Source organism: Peromyscus maniculatus, chromosome 23, assembly GCF_049852395.1.
Source record: "Peromyscus maniculatus bairdii isolate BWxNUB_F1_BW_parent chromosome 23, HU_Pman_BW_mat_3.1, whole genome shotgun sequence".
NCBI lineage: Eukaryota > Metazoa > Chordata > Mammalia > Rodentia > Cricetidae > Peromyscus > Peromyscus maniculatus.
Genome location: NC_134874.1, coordinates 7,870,233 through 7,886,412, shown reverse-complemented (window position 1 = coordinate 7,886,412; position 16,180 = coordinate 7,870,233). Strand labels below are relative to the sequence as shown.

The 16,180-nt window shown below is 49.1% G+C and overlaps 1 protein-coding gene across 1 annotated transcript in view; it reads left to right on the top strand.

Annotated features, from left to right (window-relative positions):
• The window catches only part of Srrm4 (serine/arginine repetitive matrix 4), a 152,717-nt gene extending 151,722 nt beyond the window's left edge, over positions 1 to 995 (top strand). The window contains exon 13 of the mRNA XM_006970816.4: positions 634 to 995. Within this exon, the coding sequence (XP_006970878.1) occupies positions 634 to 919 (286 nt within the window). The 3' untranslated portion in view covers positions 920 to 995. The remainder of the gene's footprint in view (positions 1 to 633) is intronic.
• The last annotated feature ends 15,185 nt before the right edge of the window (positions 996 to 16,180 follow it).

Sequence of the window (16,180 nt, the reverse complement as noted above, 5' to 3'; positions counted from 1 at the left end):
CCCGTGTACTTATTTTTTTAAGAAGAAATGATATACTACAGTAAATGGAAAAAAAACAGCCTTCCCCCCCCTAGAAATAGAACCTACTAGAAATAGAAGTTTCTAGTTAAAAGTAAAAATAGCAAAATAAAACTTCAATTGAAGTGTCGATGCAGATATTGCTGCCAGCTGAGAACTCTGAGCCCCAGGCCTGATTTGTTGATTTCTTTCTTTCTTTCTTTCTTTCTTTCTTTCTTTCTTTCTTTCTTTCTTTCTTTCTTTCTTTCTTTCTTTCTTCCTTCCTTCCTTTCTTTCTTTCTTTCTTCCTTTCTCTTTCTTTCTTTCTTCCTTCCTTCCTTCCTTCCTTCCTTCCTTCCTTCCTTCCTTCCTTCCTTTCTTTCTTTCTTTCAAGTGACTATCGCTTTTTTTTCAGGATAGAACAGTACTAAACCAGGCTTTTTCCTTGATCTCAAAACTATGAGAGGAGAAGAGATGGAGGAATTTGTTTTTGTTTTGTTGGGGTTTGGAGTTATTGCGGTTTTCTTTTTCTCCCTAAGAGACTGGGGGATGGAAGGACATTGCTTTCCCTGGGAACAGCGCCGGCGCTCCCTGAGAGCTGAGCCCTCACCTGCTTCCTATCTCTGGTCCCTACAGTGCCCGCAAACGCCCCATCCCTTACTACCGACCCAGCCCCTCCTCATCCAGCAGCCTCAGCAGCGCCTCCTCCTGGTACAGCAGCAGCAGCAGCCGCTCGGCCAGCCGCAGTTACTCCCGGAGCCGGAGTCCCAGCCGGAGCCGCAGCAGGAGCCAGACCCGGAGCCGGACGCGGACCAGCCGCAGCTCTAGCTCCCGCAGCCTCAGCGTGGGCTCCCGGAGCCGCAGTCGGAGTCGGAGCCTGAGTTACAGCTCGGCAGAAAGCTATGCCAGCACGAGGCGCTAAGCAAGGGCCCTCCCTCGCCACTGCCCACCGGGAAGACCCCTCTGTACTCTGCCAGTCTCCTTTACTACCTGCTCTTCACGCCCGCTCCCTGGTGACAGACACGGAGGGCTCCTGACTCCTGTCCTCTGTGCTTTTCCTGGGAAGGTGGGGCGGGATACAGGGACTTCTATTCCTTTGCCAAGCTGCTAGGAGCCTTTACCAGCACCACCCTGAGAGTCATCTGGGCCGACGGAGAGGGCCACCTGTGGAAAGCTATGATTGACGACTTGAAAGTGTGGGCCTGGCCAAGACACGTGGCGATATCTCTGTTCCACTCAGCCGCTGCTCACAGGATACCCACTGGAGGCCAGGGTCAATCCACCCCCACCCCCACCCCGCCCTCCTTTCCCCCTCCTTCAATCTCACGGCTGCACATTTTGGACCCCAGTGTTAGGAAGAGAGGAGACCAAGGGCGAAGTCCAACAGAAGAGCTCAGAGCTTTTTTAACCTCCCTCCCAACATGGGCAAAGGCTGGGAGCTCCTGGGTCCTGCTGGGAGAAATCAGACATGAGCAGAGGAGGTGGGTACTATTGTTGTTGGTAGACGTTGGGGGAAGATTGGAGATGGGTTCTCTACTTATAGCAGCAAAGAGTCAGGTCATTCGCCCTCTTAGCATGTCAGCATGGCCAGGGAAGGGATTCCAGCAGGTTCCAGCTCTGTGGAGACCCTCACGCGGGGCCTCGTGACCCCATGGGGATAAGGAGACAGTGGAACCGTCAGCATACTTTGGGCTACAGCCCTCCTTCCCAAATTTGCCTCATCCCCAGTAAGCTGGCACCAACTTGATTCCACGGGACCATCTGCTGAGCATTCCCAGTGCTGTGGCTAGCAGCCAGTCCCCAGCGCCAGCCAGTCTGCCCCTGCCCTCCAGTTGGCGCCCGCCAGCCCCCCCCTCCACATTGCCCAGACTGCCACACCCTTGATTCTACCCAGGGCAGGCTGGCACCTGCCGTCTCACATGAAGACCACTCTCTTTGCCTCTCAGGAATTTTGCCAGGATGGGACATTGCATTTAGCTCAGTGTTGTGGGGGAAAGACCCAAATACAGAGAGCCTGTGACAGAGGGACTTGCGTGGTCCCTGACTTGGGGCTCCTGCAAGTTTAGGAAAGTCCAGGGGTTGTTGCTGCCCTCACTCCACCTTCTTCCTGCCCAGGGCTGGGCAGCAAGGGTAAGCTGCCCTCTGACACACAAATGCCATCAGCTGCTTTGTCTGCAGAAGACATTGGGAACAGGCAGGCGAGAGAGAGAGAGAGAGAGTCCTTAAAATAAACCCTCGGGCATCCCCCTCACCACCTGCCTGGCTTTCCAGAGCCTTGTGGGTGTCAAGTTTGTGGTGACAACAGCTGAGCATGCCAGGGCACACGGAGAGAAAGAGGTTCTTTCCCAGCTTTGGACACTGAAGCGTGATGGACACAAGGACACAACATTATTTATCCCTCTTGCTCCAAGGTAAACATTTGAGGAGGGAAAAAAAAATCCCCATCTTAAAAGCAGTGACCTCTCCATGCCAATCTTTCCCAACCTACCAGCCTGGGGGGTCCCGTGAGCGCCAGGGAAGTCTGTCATCAAGTAGGCAAGGAGGAACATCAGTGGCCACACTGGCCTTCCCACCAAGGCTTCTTGCCCAGACCAAAACTCCGCCCACCAAGACTCAAGGATGCCTATGCTGACACCACAAGAGGCTGATGGCAGGTGCCTGGCACAGGAGTAGGTGCCCCAAGAGGGCACGTACAGCAACTGTAAATAACCCCCATCCCTGCCCAGGTCGCCAACTCCTCCTCGTTTCCCTCATTGGAGACAAAGGCTTCCGGGAGCCACCAAACCTCCTCAGCAGGACGGCTTGGGAAGGCACAAGAGCCTCTCTCGAAGACACAGACTATTTTCATTCAAACCACTCTAGGGGACCATTTTGCCTGGGGCTCCTAGCAAACTTTTTATTTATTCGATTTATTTATTTTTTATTTATTTATTATTTATGTGATGAGCTCTCTTTCTCACCATTATCAGTATTTAATTATTTATTTATTTATTCAGAGGAATTGTGTGTCATGATAGGTGATCATGTGTGTATTGGGTGGGATGGTCTTCTAAATTATTTGTGCTTTTTTTTTTTTTTAAATCCTGTTGCCATGGCTGCAGTTGGAGAGGCCAGAGGCATCTTGGTCTTTTCCATGAATGCTCTAAGCCCTGAGCATCTTGGAACTGACCCAGAAGCATATAAGTCCCAAGGTTCATTATTCAGCTCGATGCCAGTGAGGTTCAGGCCTGCGCCTCACCTCCTTATACACATGCTGCGCCACTACTGTATCAGAAAGATGAAGTCAGCCACAGAGTTCATGAGCCTAAATCCAAGGCTGGCATTAGCACGTAGCTACCCATATTTAAAAGAGCCCTGAAGGACTCTTCGACTAACTGCTTAGAGTCAGAGTGCCATGTCTTGGCCAGTCTTCAGTGGCATCCATGACAGAGCCACGGCCTTGTGATTGGGGAACCCTGTGGGTAAGAGTGGTTCAATACTAACCCGGCTCTTGGAGACAAGGTGTCAGCTTGATGAGGTTTAATTGATGTTCACAGCCGGAGAGAAGGCAGGACTAACCCAGGGAAGACACTGTACTCTTCTTGATAACCGTAGAAGGCTCCAACTCCCCACCCCACCCCCCATAAGCAAAAAAAGGTGGGATTCATGTAAGTTGCACCTGCATCTCCTCTGGGTATCTAATTCCTCTCCCCCTAGCTTTTGAGATTGGAAGCTTTTCTGTTTTGCCTGCAGTAGACACCACTGTTTTGTGAAGAGGGCATGGGCCATCCTGGGAGAAACCCACACAACCAGAGCAAACATCCTTTTCCTGTGATCTTTAGCTGTTCCATTGGGGTAGCACAAAGCTACTTCTGAAATTGGAAAATAAGATCCAGATGGAGGGGACAGCCAGATGTGTCTGTCTGTCTCCCCCCCCCCGTCCCCGTCCCCCCCTCCCCCCCCCCACCAAAAAAAAAAGGTCATTTCTAAGCTCATTCTGGGGTCTAGGACCTAGAGACCTTTATCAGTCCCGCCTTCCTGACCAACTGTCGGTGACTTCTGGCTGCTGACTACAGAGAACTCTTGCCCTTTCTGAAGTCATTTCCCATGGGCTTTCAGGGGCCGGCTTGCCTGGTCCAGCTGTGGATTTAGTAAAACTTTCACCAAATCCCCGGCTCTTCCCTTCAACATGGCTGTCTAACCCAAGCAAGGTGTTATTCTTCCCTTGGAAACAGTTTTCAGAAGGTAATTTAGATACCTCTGAGGCTAAGGTGCACCCTCTTCCTCCCCCTCCTCCTCCTCCTCTTCCTCCTCCATCTCTCTTCCTCATTCTTTTTCCCTCTGTACTGTTTTTCTTTCCAAGCAAATATAGACCTCTTTCCAGGACACTAATAACCTTGGCTAACTAGAACCATTAAACCCTGGGGTATCTATCCACTTTACCCTCAATACTTTCTGCCTCTTGGGAATAACACTACTAGAAAGCAGTTTATAGCCATGTTCACACAGTGGTTAGCACATTGTGTCGTGAAGGCTGTTCCCGGTGAGGATTTAGTTCAACCACCAACATCCAAAATGGGTGAGAATGTAGCCTGAGGTTAAGCAACATATTGCCAAAGCCCCTTGACTTTTCTGCCCTGGGCGTGCTCTATGTGAGTGAAACAGGACTGATGATTACCTTGTTGTGGGTTAGGGTTTCCGCTTAGTCAGGTGGTGTAGTTGACCAATGATTCTAGGCATTGGCCTGAGGCCTGAGAGAGTCAACACACACACACAATGAGTTTCACTGAGACTCAGGGGGAAGAGAAGAGGTTTGAAGTGCTACAAGGAGGTTCCCATTCTTAGGAACAAACTAAAAACAGCACCCGAATTCCTACTGGACAGTGAACGAACCCCAAGTCGCCAGCAAGGACCATTCTTGTCCACCGAGGTTGGACTGCATTCCAGGCTGTCTTTGAGACCTCCTTGGAAGGCAACTCAGCTTTTCAAGGAGCAGAATAAAATGGAAAGATTTTGGGAAGGAATTCGGGTCTCAGTCTCAGTGAGCCCCCCTCCTTACATTTCTCCGACCCATTCTCTTTCCCAAAAGGGCTTGCTTAACGAAGCGCAAATCTGGGGTGCTACCGAAGGTCGAAGAAAGCAATGAGTTATGTCTTTCACAAGGTCAACTTCCAACCTTTTTTTTTTTTTTCTGTTGCATTTTTTCTTTTTTCTGTGGTGCTGGGGGTGGGACCCAAGGCCTTGCACACACGAGGCAAGTGCTCTAGCAAAGGAGCCACGCCTTCAGCCCTGTGTTCGAATCCCTTTGCCTCCGTCTCTTCTGGGTGTGTTCTGAATCGTCTCGGGGGCATTGTTTCTCACCTCGGTTTCCCTTCTGCCGAGTGGAAAATTTGATTTGATATTAAAACGACACAGGCCCTCTTCCACTGGCCAGCCCACCAGAGACACTTGGGCCAGACACAACATCATTGGACAACCCTTTAAAGAACTCTGTTCCTTCTCAGTTCTGCACTGTTGGGCCAATGGCATCGACACTGTGGTCACCATCCCTCTGTGACTTTTTCTTCTGTTTGGGTATTTGGGTTTTGTTGTTCATCTCTGTTCTCGATTTGTGAGTTGATTTTTTTTTTTTTTGGTGGTTGTCATTTTGCATTGTAAATACCATGATGTGAGCCTGTCCTCAGAACATGGCTTATTTAATAATTTATTATTATTTGCTATTTATTGAGTGGTATTGGGAAGGGAGGGGGACCAGCCCTCCCCCTGGATTGCTATTGGAAACCCATTCATCTCTCTGCTCTGGGTGCTGCTGTCTGTAGTGGGGAATTATCACCCAGGTAATGAATGCTGGAGTCACCAGACGAATTGGAACCAGCAGAAACAGAGGCTCCCGTCATACAAATTAAGTCCAAATGGAGCTAAAACACTGGTTATCTCCGGAAAACCTCATTTAGATGGAAATTAATTGAGGAACTCAAATGCCTGTACATGAACCAACTTCTATTAAAAAGTCACAACTAAAAAAAGAAAAATACAGAGAGAGAATCCTTTTTTTCTCCAGCCACATGAAATTATGTCTCATTTATTAACAGGCTGAGTCAAAGAGACAGCAATGGTGTTCCATTGTGCTTCTCTTGCCTTTGGGGATAAAGGTAGTGGGTCTTGGGTCTCGGGCTTGTCCGCCGTACTATAGGACTTGGCCAATATGTTCTGGGGAGGGCGTGGGGGAGAGCTCTTCTCTGGTGCTGTGGACTCCATCCTAGTGGATGTTGTGACTCTATCTTTTTCTGGAAGGAAGAAAAGGGATGTGGGGCTTGGACTGATGTGCAGGGTTGAAATAGCTGAGCTGTGGGATACATTAAGGTTTCCTGAGTCCAACCTAAACTCTCCAAGGCCAGTGTCCCTGGAATCACGATGGGGGAAAGAAACTGTCTTTGCCCTGTCCTGAATCTTATGGTCCATTGTCAGACCATATCCTCTACATTTATTCTGAGAAGCTGGTAACAAAGGTCCCATCGTGACTTTGCAGATAAAGCTGAGGCCTGTGGAAGGGAACTGTTAACTCCCAACTCCTGGAATTGGTGCCTGTCTGACTCTGTCCCTTGTCCCTCAGTGGCTCCCTTCCGGGGGTGGAGGGCCAAGCTGTGAGGACTCTGCACTGTGTCTTTTCTCTCCAGGCTAAGCTATTTCCTCAAGTGGCCATTGGCCAAGGACCTAGCTGATTCCACCGCACTGGCTCAAGGGATTTGGTGCATCTCAAGGCCATTTCTCTACATGGGGGGCTGGGACTCCCATCTGAAAAATCCCAAAGCAGAGGAACCCCAAGTAGCCCAGCTCATCCTGACTGTCTAACATCTGCCCAGGATGTCTGCATCAGAGAGAGAAGCTGCTGTGTCCTCCAGCATCCTGAGAGAGTCTATCCTTTGCCCAGGCTTTCAAGTGACCACAGCCTACCCAGGGTTCTCAGGTTTTCAGCCTGTAGGATTCACATCTCTGTTCTAATTAAAGGTCCATGGTATGGTGTTCTCATATGTGTCCTGGTGTCTTCTGTGAGAAGGAAGATGAGGTATTAGGGAACTCTCATGGCTCACCTGCTGTGTCACACACACACACACACACACACACACACACACACACACACACACACACACCTCAGTGCATTTACTCAGTTTCCCAAACAGACTTGTAAGCACTTGGGTTTTACTTTTGTGTAAGTTTGTGAGTGTGTGTGTGGGGTGTGTGTGTGTGTGGTATGTATTCACACACATGCAGAGGACAAAGGATAACTTCAGATGTCATTCTTTGGCTGCTGTCCAACTACTTTTTTGAGACAGAGTCTCTTACTGGCCTGATGACCAGTGAGCCCACCTGTCTCCACCTCCCCCAGTGCTAGGGTTAGACCTGTGAGACACCATGCCAAGCCTTTTTTCAAAAAATTTTTTATAATTTGATTTAATATTACGTATCAGCCACAGATTCCCCTGTCCTCCCTCATCCCCCCCTCCCACCAACCCACCTCCCCCCCATTCCCATCTCCTCCAGAACAAGGACTCCCCAGGGGATTCAGCTCAACCTGGTAGATTCAGTCCAGGCAGGCCAAGCCTTTTTTTTTTTTTTTTTTGCATGTGATCTGGGGATCAAATTCAGTTCCTCACTTTCGTGAAGCAAGTGCTTTATTAACTGAGCTCTCCACCCAGCCTGGGTTTTAGTAGCATCTCTGGGCTCCCTCAGGAAACCTATTCCAAATCATCTCATAGTACACCTTCTCTGCGACCCAAACATTAAACTTCCTTCCTCACGAGACAGAAACTGGAACCCAGAAAAAAAAAAAAAAAAAGCCATTTTCCAAAGAACCACGGTCTCCAGAATGAAGAATAATTCAGACAAGCTGACTCAGAACAGCAGGCTGCCAATTCTCCTCCATGGCTCCAGAACTTGTAAATATCTAACCTCTTTAATAGAGTTGTTTTTGCTTTGTTTTGTTTGTCTTGAGACTTTCATGGCCTGATAAAGATTTTAGATCCTAAATATCTAGGACACTCTGACTGTTGACTGTGCAGCACTGTGACAAGGGCCACACCCTGTGGATGACTGGTTTGGTGATCTGTAGAATGGGTTCAGGGCAGCCACCTCCCTTAGCTGCTATGGGAACAAAATAAGACCTTTCATTCTTTAAATACTCGAAAGGAGAAGAGCATTCAGCTGATGCTGATGAGCAAAATTAGCATTTCCAGGGCTGAGTCTGAAGTGTGGGAGTACCAGGGTGAGCCCGATGGAGCCCACCTGGAACATTCTGGAAATGTTCCCAGGGCAAAAACCAATATCTTTTCCACTCCAGGGCAGGGTGAAGGTGCTTACAGGATAGGTGGGTGTGGGCAGAATTAGCTGTGGGGATGTGGAAAGCACAATATACAATATACAAGAATCTCAGCTCAGTGTTGCCACACCCTCCAGTTTTCAAGGGTGCCTACTTTTTAGGTTAAAAATTGTATATTTTGGCCAGGCGGTGGTGGCACACGCCTTTAATCCCAGCACACCTTTAATCCCAGCATGCCCTTAATCCCAGCACTTGGGAGGCAGAGGCTGGTGGATCTCTGTGAGTTCGAGACCAGCCTGGGCTACAGAGTGAGTTCCAGGAAAGGCGCAAAGCTACACAGAGAAACCCTGTCTCGAAAAACAAAACAGAAAAAAAATCTTATACTTTAAAGTGTTAATAGCATCATTTTTTTCAAATATCATGTGAGTCAGTTACACACTCACACATACAGACACAACCAGATATGTGCATCACTCATCCTGTGTCTTGCCCAATGAAGACCTGCCTTGGGAATCATGCAGATGGGGTAACCTCTCTTGGGTAAATCTGTGGCTACCCACAACCCCCACCTCACCCCACACACTGATTTCATTCTTTCTAAATAGGCTGGTTGTGAAGCCATCTCCAGTGTCCTCTTCTGAGGATCTCCGGTGACCAGGACTACTAAGACCCATCAATGACTTCATGCTCTTTGCATGCCCTTTGCCCACACCAGTACTTCACCTTTGGAGCGCTCCATTTGACAGAAAACCCAGTTAAGACTCCGGGGGCAAGTTCACATAACCAATGGGTATTTGGATCCAGATTTGAGGAGTTTGTTTAGCACCTTTTATGTTTCATCTGGGAGTGTGTGATCCCCATCAAGGCAGAGCTAGTCCCCTCACCTGCAAAGGACTCCAGTAAGATGACTTCTCAGAAGGTGTGATTTTTTTTTTTTTAAGGAGGCTCTACTGGTGACTAATTTCGTCACGTCTCCATGACTCAGAGAGAGGCCTTCACCTTTCAATCTCCAGCACAGATGCCCAGTTACAGGAATCCATGTGTTCGTTTATCTAATGATTGGTCCAGGCAGATGCCCCACCCCCGCCACCCCCTCTTCACCCCCGCAACCCTCTAGTCCTGGCTGTCCTGGCTGTAGAAGAAAACAACTGGCTTGTGCAACTGTCCTTACCAGGTTGGCAGCTGCCCAAGTATGGAGCAGAGGCAGCACACGTCCAACACTCCAGCTTCTGGTGACCCGTAGATACAGACAGCCTCTCTGCTGGGTAGGATCAATGAAACAATTCAAGGCGTGGGAGGAATGTTGGAAAACAAAACTTCCTGAGAGAGATGGAATCCAGACTCCTGCTCCTAGCTTGCAGCATGACCATTTTAAGCACGTCAAACCCTTTTTAGAACCCTTCTTCTCTACCTATTAAAAGGGGTGGGAGGATTAGACCAGAGAGTTTCAACCATGACTATTAAAATGGTCTTGACCTTTACAAGATACCCATGCTCGACCCACCCCAAACCATATGTATGTTCGAGGGAGAATGCCAGGCATCCACACTTCTGAAAGTCACCCTATGCTATTCCAGGAAGAAGCTAGGGCGGACAAACACTAAAGACAGTAACCCACAACACTATCCAGAGCCGATGTTCTAGGGTGGAGGACATACTTAATTCATGGTGACCATAAAGCCAACAATAAGATCACCCAGCACCTCTGCAGTGCCAATCAAGGGCCAGGCAGGTAGCTGGGAGTTCCACTGTGTCAATCTAAATTACCCACATATTTATCTCCATAACGTCGTCAGGAGACGCCATGTTAAGGTCAACATCATAGTTGCAGAAATTGGGACACAAATGGCTGCTCCAGGTCTCACTGGTGGGAAGCTCCATGGCTTGCTTTTAGGATGGGGGAAGGCAGAGGGTAACTGCAACCACAGAGGGTCGAACAAGACACCATAGGGATGAAGAAAGGGCCCTCTAGGCAGATGCTGGGTAAGGAGTAGGAATTAGCCCAAGAACAGAATTGAAGCTTAGGGAGGAATCAGGGCACTTGTGTGCACGGGGTGGGGCCAGGGCAGTGATGACAGCTCCCGGAAGTCAGCTCCCCACCCTGACCTCCCACTCCCACCCCTTCCTTCCTTGCTGTGTTCTTTCCTCAGTACTGACTGCCACCTGTAATTGCTTGTTTGTTTAGTGCCCATCTCTGAGGGCATCTGCAGGGACGCTGCTGGACCTGGTATGTGTCAAGTGATTGGATATGCTCAGGGCTGCCAGCTCTGCTCCACTCCCTGCCAAAACCTGTTCATTTTGAAGCTGGTTAACTGGTATTTTATTGGAGTGTGTGTGTGTGTGTGTGTGTGTGTGTGTGTGTGTGTGTGTGTGTGAAAGTTGCAGCCAAGTAGCAACATGTCCCCAGAGCAATGTCAACGATCTCTCCTGATGATGTGCCTGAGAGATAGAGAAGGGGTCACAGATGGCAGGACAGACCTGAGCACCTACCATCCACCTGGCATTGCTCAAGGCACAGGAACACCTATCCCGGGGCTACAGAATGACACAGATCTTAAAGGTACAGTTGAAGCCAAGACTCGGGCCTCAGGAAGACCTAGATATGCATGTGGCTCTATCCCCTCGTAACTGTGAGTTTGTATGTGAGTTACTTGGCCTCTCTGACCTTTGGGCTGCTTTCCATCCAATGAGAGGAATAAAACACCAACTTTGGGGGCCTGGAGAGATGGCTCAGAGGTTAAGAGCACTACCTGTTCTTCCAGAGGTCCTGAGTTCAATTCCCAGCAACCACACGGTGGCTCACAACCGTTCATAATGAGGTCTGATCCCTTCTTTGGGCGTGCAGGAATGCATGAAGATAGAAATATATATATAATCTAAAGAAAAAAAACCCACCAAATTCCTAAAACAACTGAGGCGCATAGAGGAGCTGGCATGCACAAGGCACTCAGCGACACCAGCATCCACAAGGGATGGACTTAGCATGGCCCCACCCCCATGTTAGGAAAGGGCAGCAGGAGAATCAAACACCTAGGTAAGCTCACAAGACGTTTCTGGAAGATGCCATGCCACCTAGGCCGAGGGTGGAAGAACAGGCATTCTTACCTGTTGCCCTCCATACTGCCTCCTCCACTCAGAAGACTCAAATCTCTAGAGGGCCAGGCACTCTCTGCCACCCCCATCGTCCCCCTCCACCCCAGCATGCCACCAAAACTTTCCACCAGGGTCATTCGGTACTTTCACGGAAAGACTGTGAGCTGCTCATGCCTGTCCATCAAGGTGGAAATGACAGCTCTACTTTACCACACCCTGGGACTCCCTCTCCCTGTCACGGGATAGCCAGGGCCAAATCAGCAGGCTTTTCTTTTTGTCTTTGCTTTGCCATAGAAATGTGTCCCATGCTCTCTCAAGCTACAACAAACACCAGGGTCTCTTTGACAACCGACTCTCTCACATCTAAGCCTGAAATGAGGGATACCAACCAAACACATCAAACAGAGTCACATTGCCTAAGAGAAAGGGGGCCGAAAGGGGCGGGGGGGGGGGGATGGCTCAGTCAGTAAGCGCCTGCCCCATAAGCCTGAGCACCTGAGTTCAACCCATGGCACCCACATAACAAGCCAGGTATGTGGGGTGTGCTTGTAATCCCAATACTGGGGAGATGGAGACGGGAGGATGATGTGTGACTCTGGCCAGCCAACCTGTCTTAGCTGGTGAGGCCTGGATCCCCATGAGAGATCCTGTCTCAAAAAATAAGGTGGACAGAGACTGGAGAATGACATCCAAGGTTGTCCTCTAGGCTCCAGTGTGTGTGTGTGTGTGTGTGTGTGTGTGTGTGTGTGTGTGTGTGTGTGTGTGTATGTGTACATGTGTACATGTGTACCAGAGCACACATGAACACACTCACATACACACACTTGCAATAAACAGACATGAAAAGAACAATGGGATGGAAATGGTATACACACACACACACACACACACACACACACACACACAAAGAGAGAGAGGAAGGGAGAGAGAGAGAGACAGAGGAAGGGAGAGAGAGAAAAAGAGAGGAGTTTGTTTTTCCTCAACCTCTCTACCCTTATTTCTACATTATGGTATCTTAACCAAAGAGAATCCATGACACCCCATACTTGAACTCTTACAATCGTCTGAAGTTCCCAACAAAATGGACTGGGTGAAGGCTTCAGCACAGAGGCTTACATGTTCTCACTCATTAAAGCTCACAGGAAATGTTAGGATATTTAAACAAAAGCTATCTTCCCTCTTTTAGGACACAGAACATTTCTCCAGTGGCCTCCCAATGTCCTTTCTTCTTTCTTCTGTGTTAATAAAGTCCCTCAATTTTCAACTAGGTTTATAGCCACCCAGAATGAAGATGCAAAAATGAAACCTCCTCTGCATTGGTTCTGGCCAGGTGACTCATTTTAGCCAACCGGAGATGGGTAGAATCTCTCCATGGAGTTTCTATAAGAGAGACCTATCAGATGCTCTTCTTTCCCGGTCCCTTCTATCTTTCTTCAAGCTGGAATGTAGATGTGACTGCTCGAAGTCAAATGGCTACCTGGTTCATGAGGTGGCTTTGGGAATGGGACATGTGTGACAAGGTACTCTAAAGGTCTCCACCCCATGGGATTTTGTGGGCATCAGACCAGCACTGGATAGACATCCCCAGACTTGAACAAGAAATCAGTTTCTCTCCACATTCCATGGCGGGTCCTATGTCATTCAGAGACAAGGCTATTTCTCACTCATCCGGTGTGAGACCAGGGCTGCTGTCCCTAAAGAGCCGTCTTGTTGTTATTCGTCTCTCCATCTCTGCACGTTATCCCAGGCTCTCCTAGCCCCACCCCAAACACAAACTCTTGAGAATTTTCTCAGGCCCCACACTCCCAAGAGCTGTCACTCCCAGTTCCCCAAAAAAGAAATTTCCAAAGAAGTTGCCCTGTGTCATGGTCACCAGCTGGTCAAGCCAGCTCTTGTTCTAACCTCAAAGGCTTCTGGGATAGGGGCCCTAAGGTTATAGACTTCCTAGCTCTCCCTTTCCCAACGAGCTCAGAGCTACCTGCTATATATGGGACATCGTAAATGTTCCAGACTGAGAGGAATGGGCACCACTTTGCCAGACCAAAATCTTGTCAAATGAGGAGACTGAAAAGTGTCACTCGTCTGAGGGGCATTCGTGCTGAGAATGGTCTCTTGACTAGAGCTGTCTATACCAGCACATGCCAAGGTTCACAACTGAGAATCAGCTAGGTTAGGCTGCTGTAATGAATGAGCCCCAAAGAACAAAGGTCTGTGTCTCACTGGTATCCACTCAGGAGAGTAGATCAGCAGCAGCTCAGGGTCCTGCCTGCTGAGCCAAAGCACCCTTGGGCTCTTAAATGCTTTGGAAGACATTGACATTTCAGTGAGTCATGAGGCATTTCTCCTCACGACTCCTTGGCCATACGCATTTACAAGGCTCCTCCCAACGAGCAAAGGCATTTGAAGATGAAGCATCCCCACAGGCTCCTGCATTTGAACACAGTCCCCCAATGGTAGTTGCTGTTTGGGGAGGTAATGGAGCCCTTAGGGGCTTAGCCGCAGGAAGTAGGTACCCAAGGGGACAGGACTTGAGTGTTATGGGTGGACCCACTTCCTGTTGAGCTCTCTGAGCTTGCTGACATGTGTTGTTGTAGTCAGCAGCTGCCACGTGCATCCACGGTTCTAGCCACAGCCACTCCAACCACCATGATGGACTGTACTCCTGAACCATGAACCAAAAAGCTCTGTTCCCTTGTATTGCTTCTGCTAGGTAACTGGCCACAGCAATGAGAAAGTTGGGTACTATGGAAGGAGAAACTGGAAATGCTTGACAAACAAGCCCAACATCAGCCACAGCACATTTCATTCAACACCATGTGCCAGGTACTCGTGACACAGCCATGGACCATCAGATTAAAGTCCCTCCTCCCTCCTCCCTCCTCCCTCCTCCCTCCTCCCTCCCCGATGGAGAGGGACATACAAAGAAGAACCAGAGGTGAAAATATCATTTTCAGTTAGTGGCAAGTGCAGAGAAGGAAACTACAAACAAGCAGGTATGAGACCACGTGGCAGTCGACGGTTCCTCTGAGTAGATGAAACATAAGTAAAGACCCGGATGAGTTAGGAGACCTGGGACACACTGTTCCAGGCAGTGGGATCAAAAAGGGCAGCGAGGGTCTCTGGGTGAGAATGTACCCGACTCTTCTGTTTGAGAGACAGGAGACCTTGGCGGCTGAAGTACTAAGAGCATGGGCAACTGGGCAGCAGGAGAGCAAGTGAGAATGCTAACCAAGAGCTCGCTGCCTTCACAGAGATTTTCTGTGTCTGAAGCCATTCTAGTTATGTAATTGTTTGGTTGTTTCTTGAGACTCATGAAAGCCAGGCCTTCTCCCTCCTTTAATATCCATCTCTAGTCTTCGGGCTAGTGGTTTGCACACTTAAGCATGCTGTAGAGAAAGGAATGAATGAGCAAATGAGCAGGCCACACCCCCTTCTCCCTCTGTCCCTCCTCCTGTGTTCATTGAGTGGCATCCCCCCCTCGATGTCATGCTGGGACTATATACTGACACTATCAGGTACCATGTTAGTCAGATTTTCACCACTGTGACAATATGCCCGAGACAAACAACCTGCTAAGAGGAAAGGTTTTAGCCAGGTGGTCGTGGTGCATGCCTTGTATCCCAGCACTTGGGAGGCAGAGGCAGGCGTGTCTCTGTGAGTTTGAGGCTAGCCTGGGCTACAGAGCGAGTTCCAGGAGGACTGAAGCTACACAGAGAAACCCTGTCTCAACAAACAAACAAACAAAACAGGAAAGGTTTCAGAGGCTTCAGCCCATGGTTACTCAGCCATTATTTGCCTTTGGGCCTGTGGCATGGCAGGAAACTTGTGGTGGGGGAAGCTGTTCACCTCATAGTTTCTGAGAAAAAGGAGCTATGTGTCAGAAGGAGCTAGGGTCTCAATATCCTCTCCAAGGTTGCACACACAATGACATACTGTCCTTCCGCTACACTCCACCTTTTCAAGATGCTTCCATTTGCCAACAGCACCATGACCTGGCAACTGATGCTATAACATATGGGCCCCTCTAAACCATAGCAATAATTATTGTTTTAGTGACTCATAAAAAAGCAGATGATATTCTTATCCCCAGCTTACAGGAGATTAGACAGGCTTTCAGAGAGGCTGAGTTGGTCACCCAGAGCAGGAGAGCAGACAGAATCTGAACACGGGTCCATCTAGGTTCCTTTACAGCCGTTTACTGTCCTCCAGCAGTGACACCAAATATCACCACCCCTAAAAACTCCAGTAGCTGAGGTCTTATGTCCTGGATGCAGACCATGCTGGTTAATCTTTGTCATCTTGATACAACTTAGAGTCACCTGGCAAGAGAGAACCTCAGTTGAGGAGCTGCCTCCATCAGACAGGACTGTGAGCATGTTGGGCGGGGGGCATGTTTTGATTAATGATTTACATGAGAGGGCCTAGCCCACTGTGGGCAGTGCTACCCCCTAGGCAGGTAGGTAGTCCTAGGTTGTATAAGAAAGCAGGTTGAGCCAGCCATGGAGAGCAAGCCAGTAAGCAGGGCTCCTCCCTGGCCTCTGCATCTGCTCCTGCCTCCAGGTTGTTCTTACTTTGGCTTCTACTGGTGGTGGACGGTGTGACCTATGAGCCACAATAAACTCTTTGCTCCACAAGTTGGTTTTGGTCAGTGTTCTATCACAGCAGCAGACACAGACTAGGAGAGAGAGTCACTAACCACTAGCAGCGCAGAAGTACCTGAACATCCAGCACTTGCTCATCTCTGCCAGCAGAGGCAGGGTAGAATGCTTCCTATGCAGCTGCTACCTGGCGCTA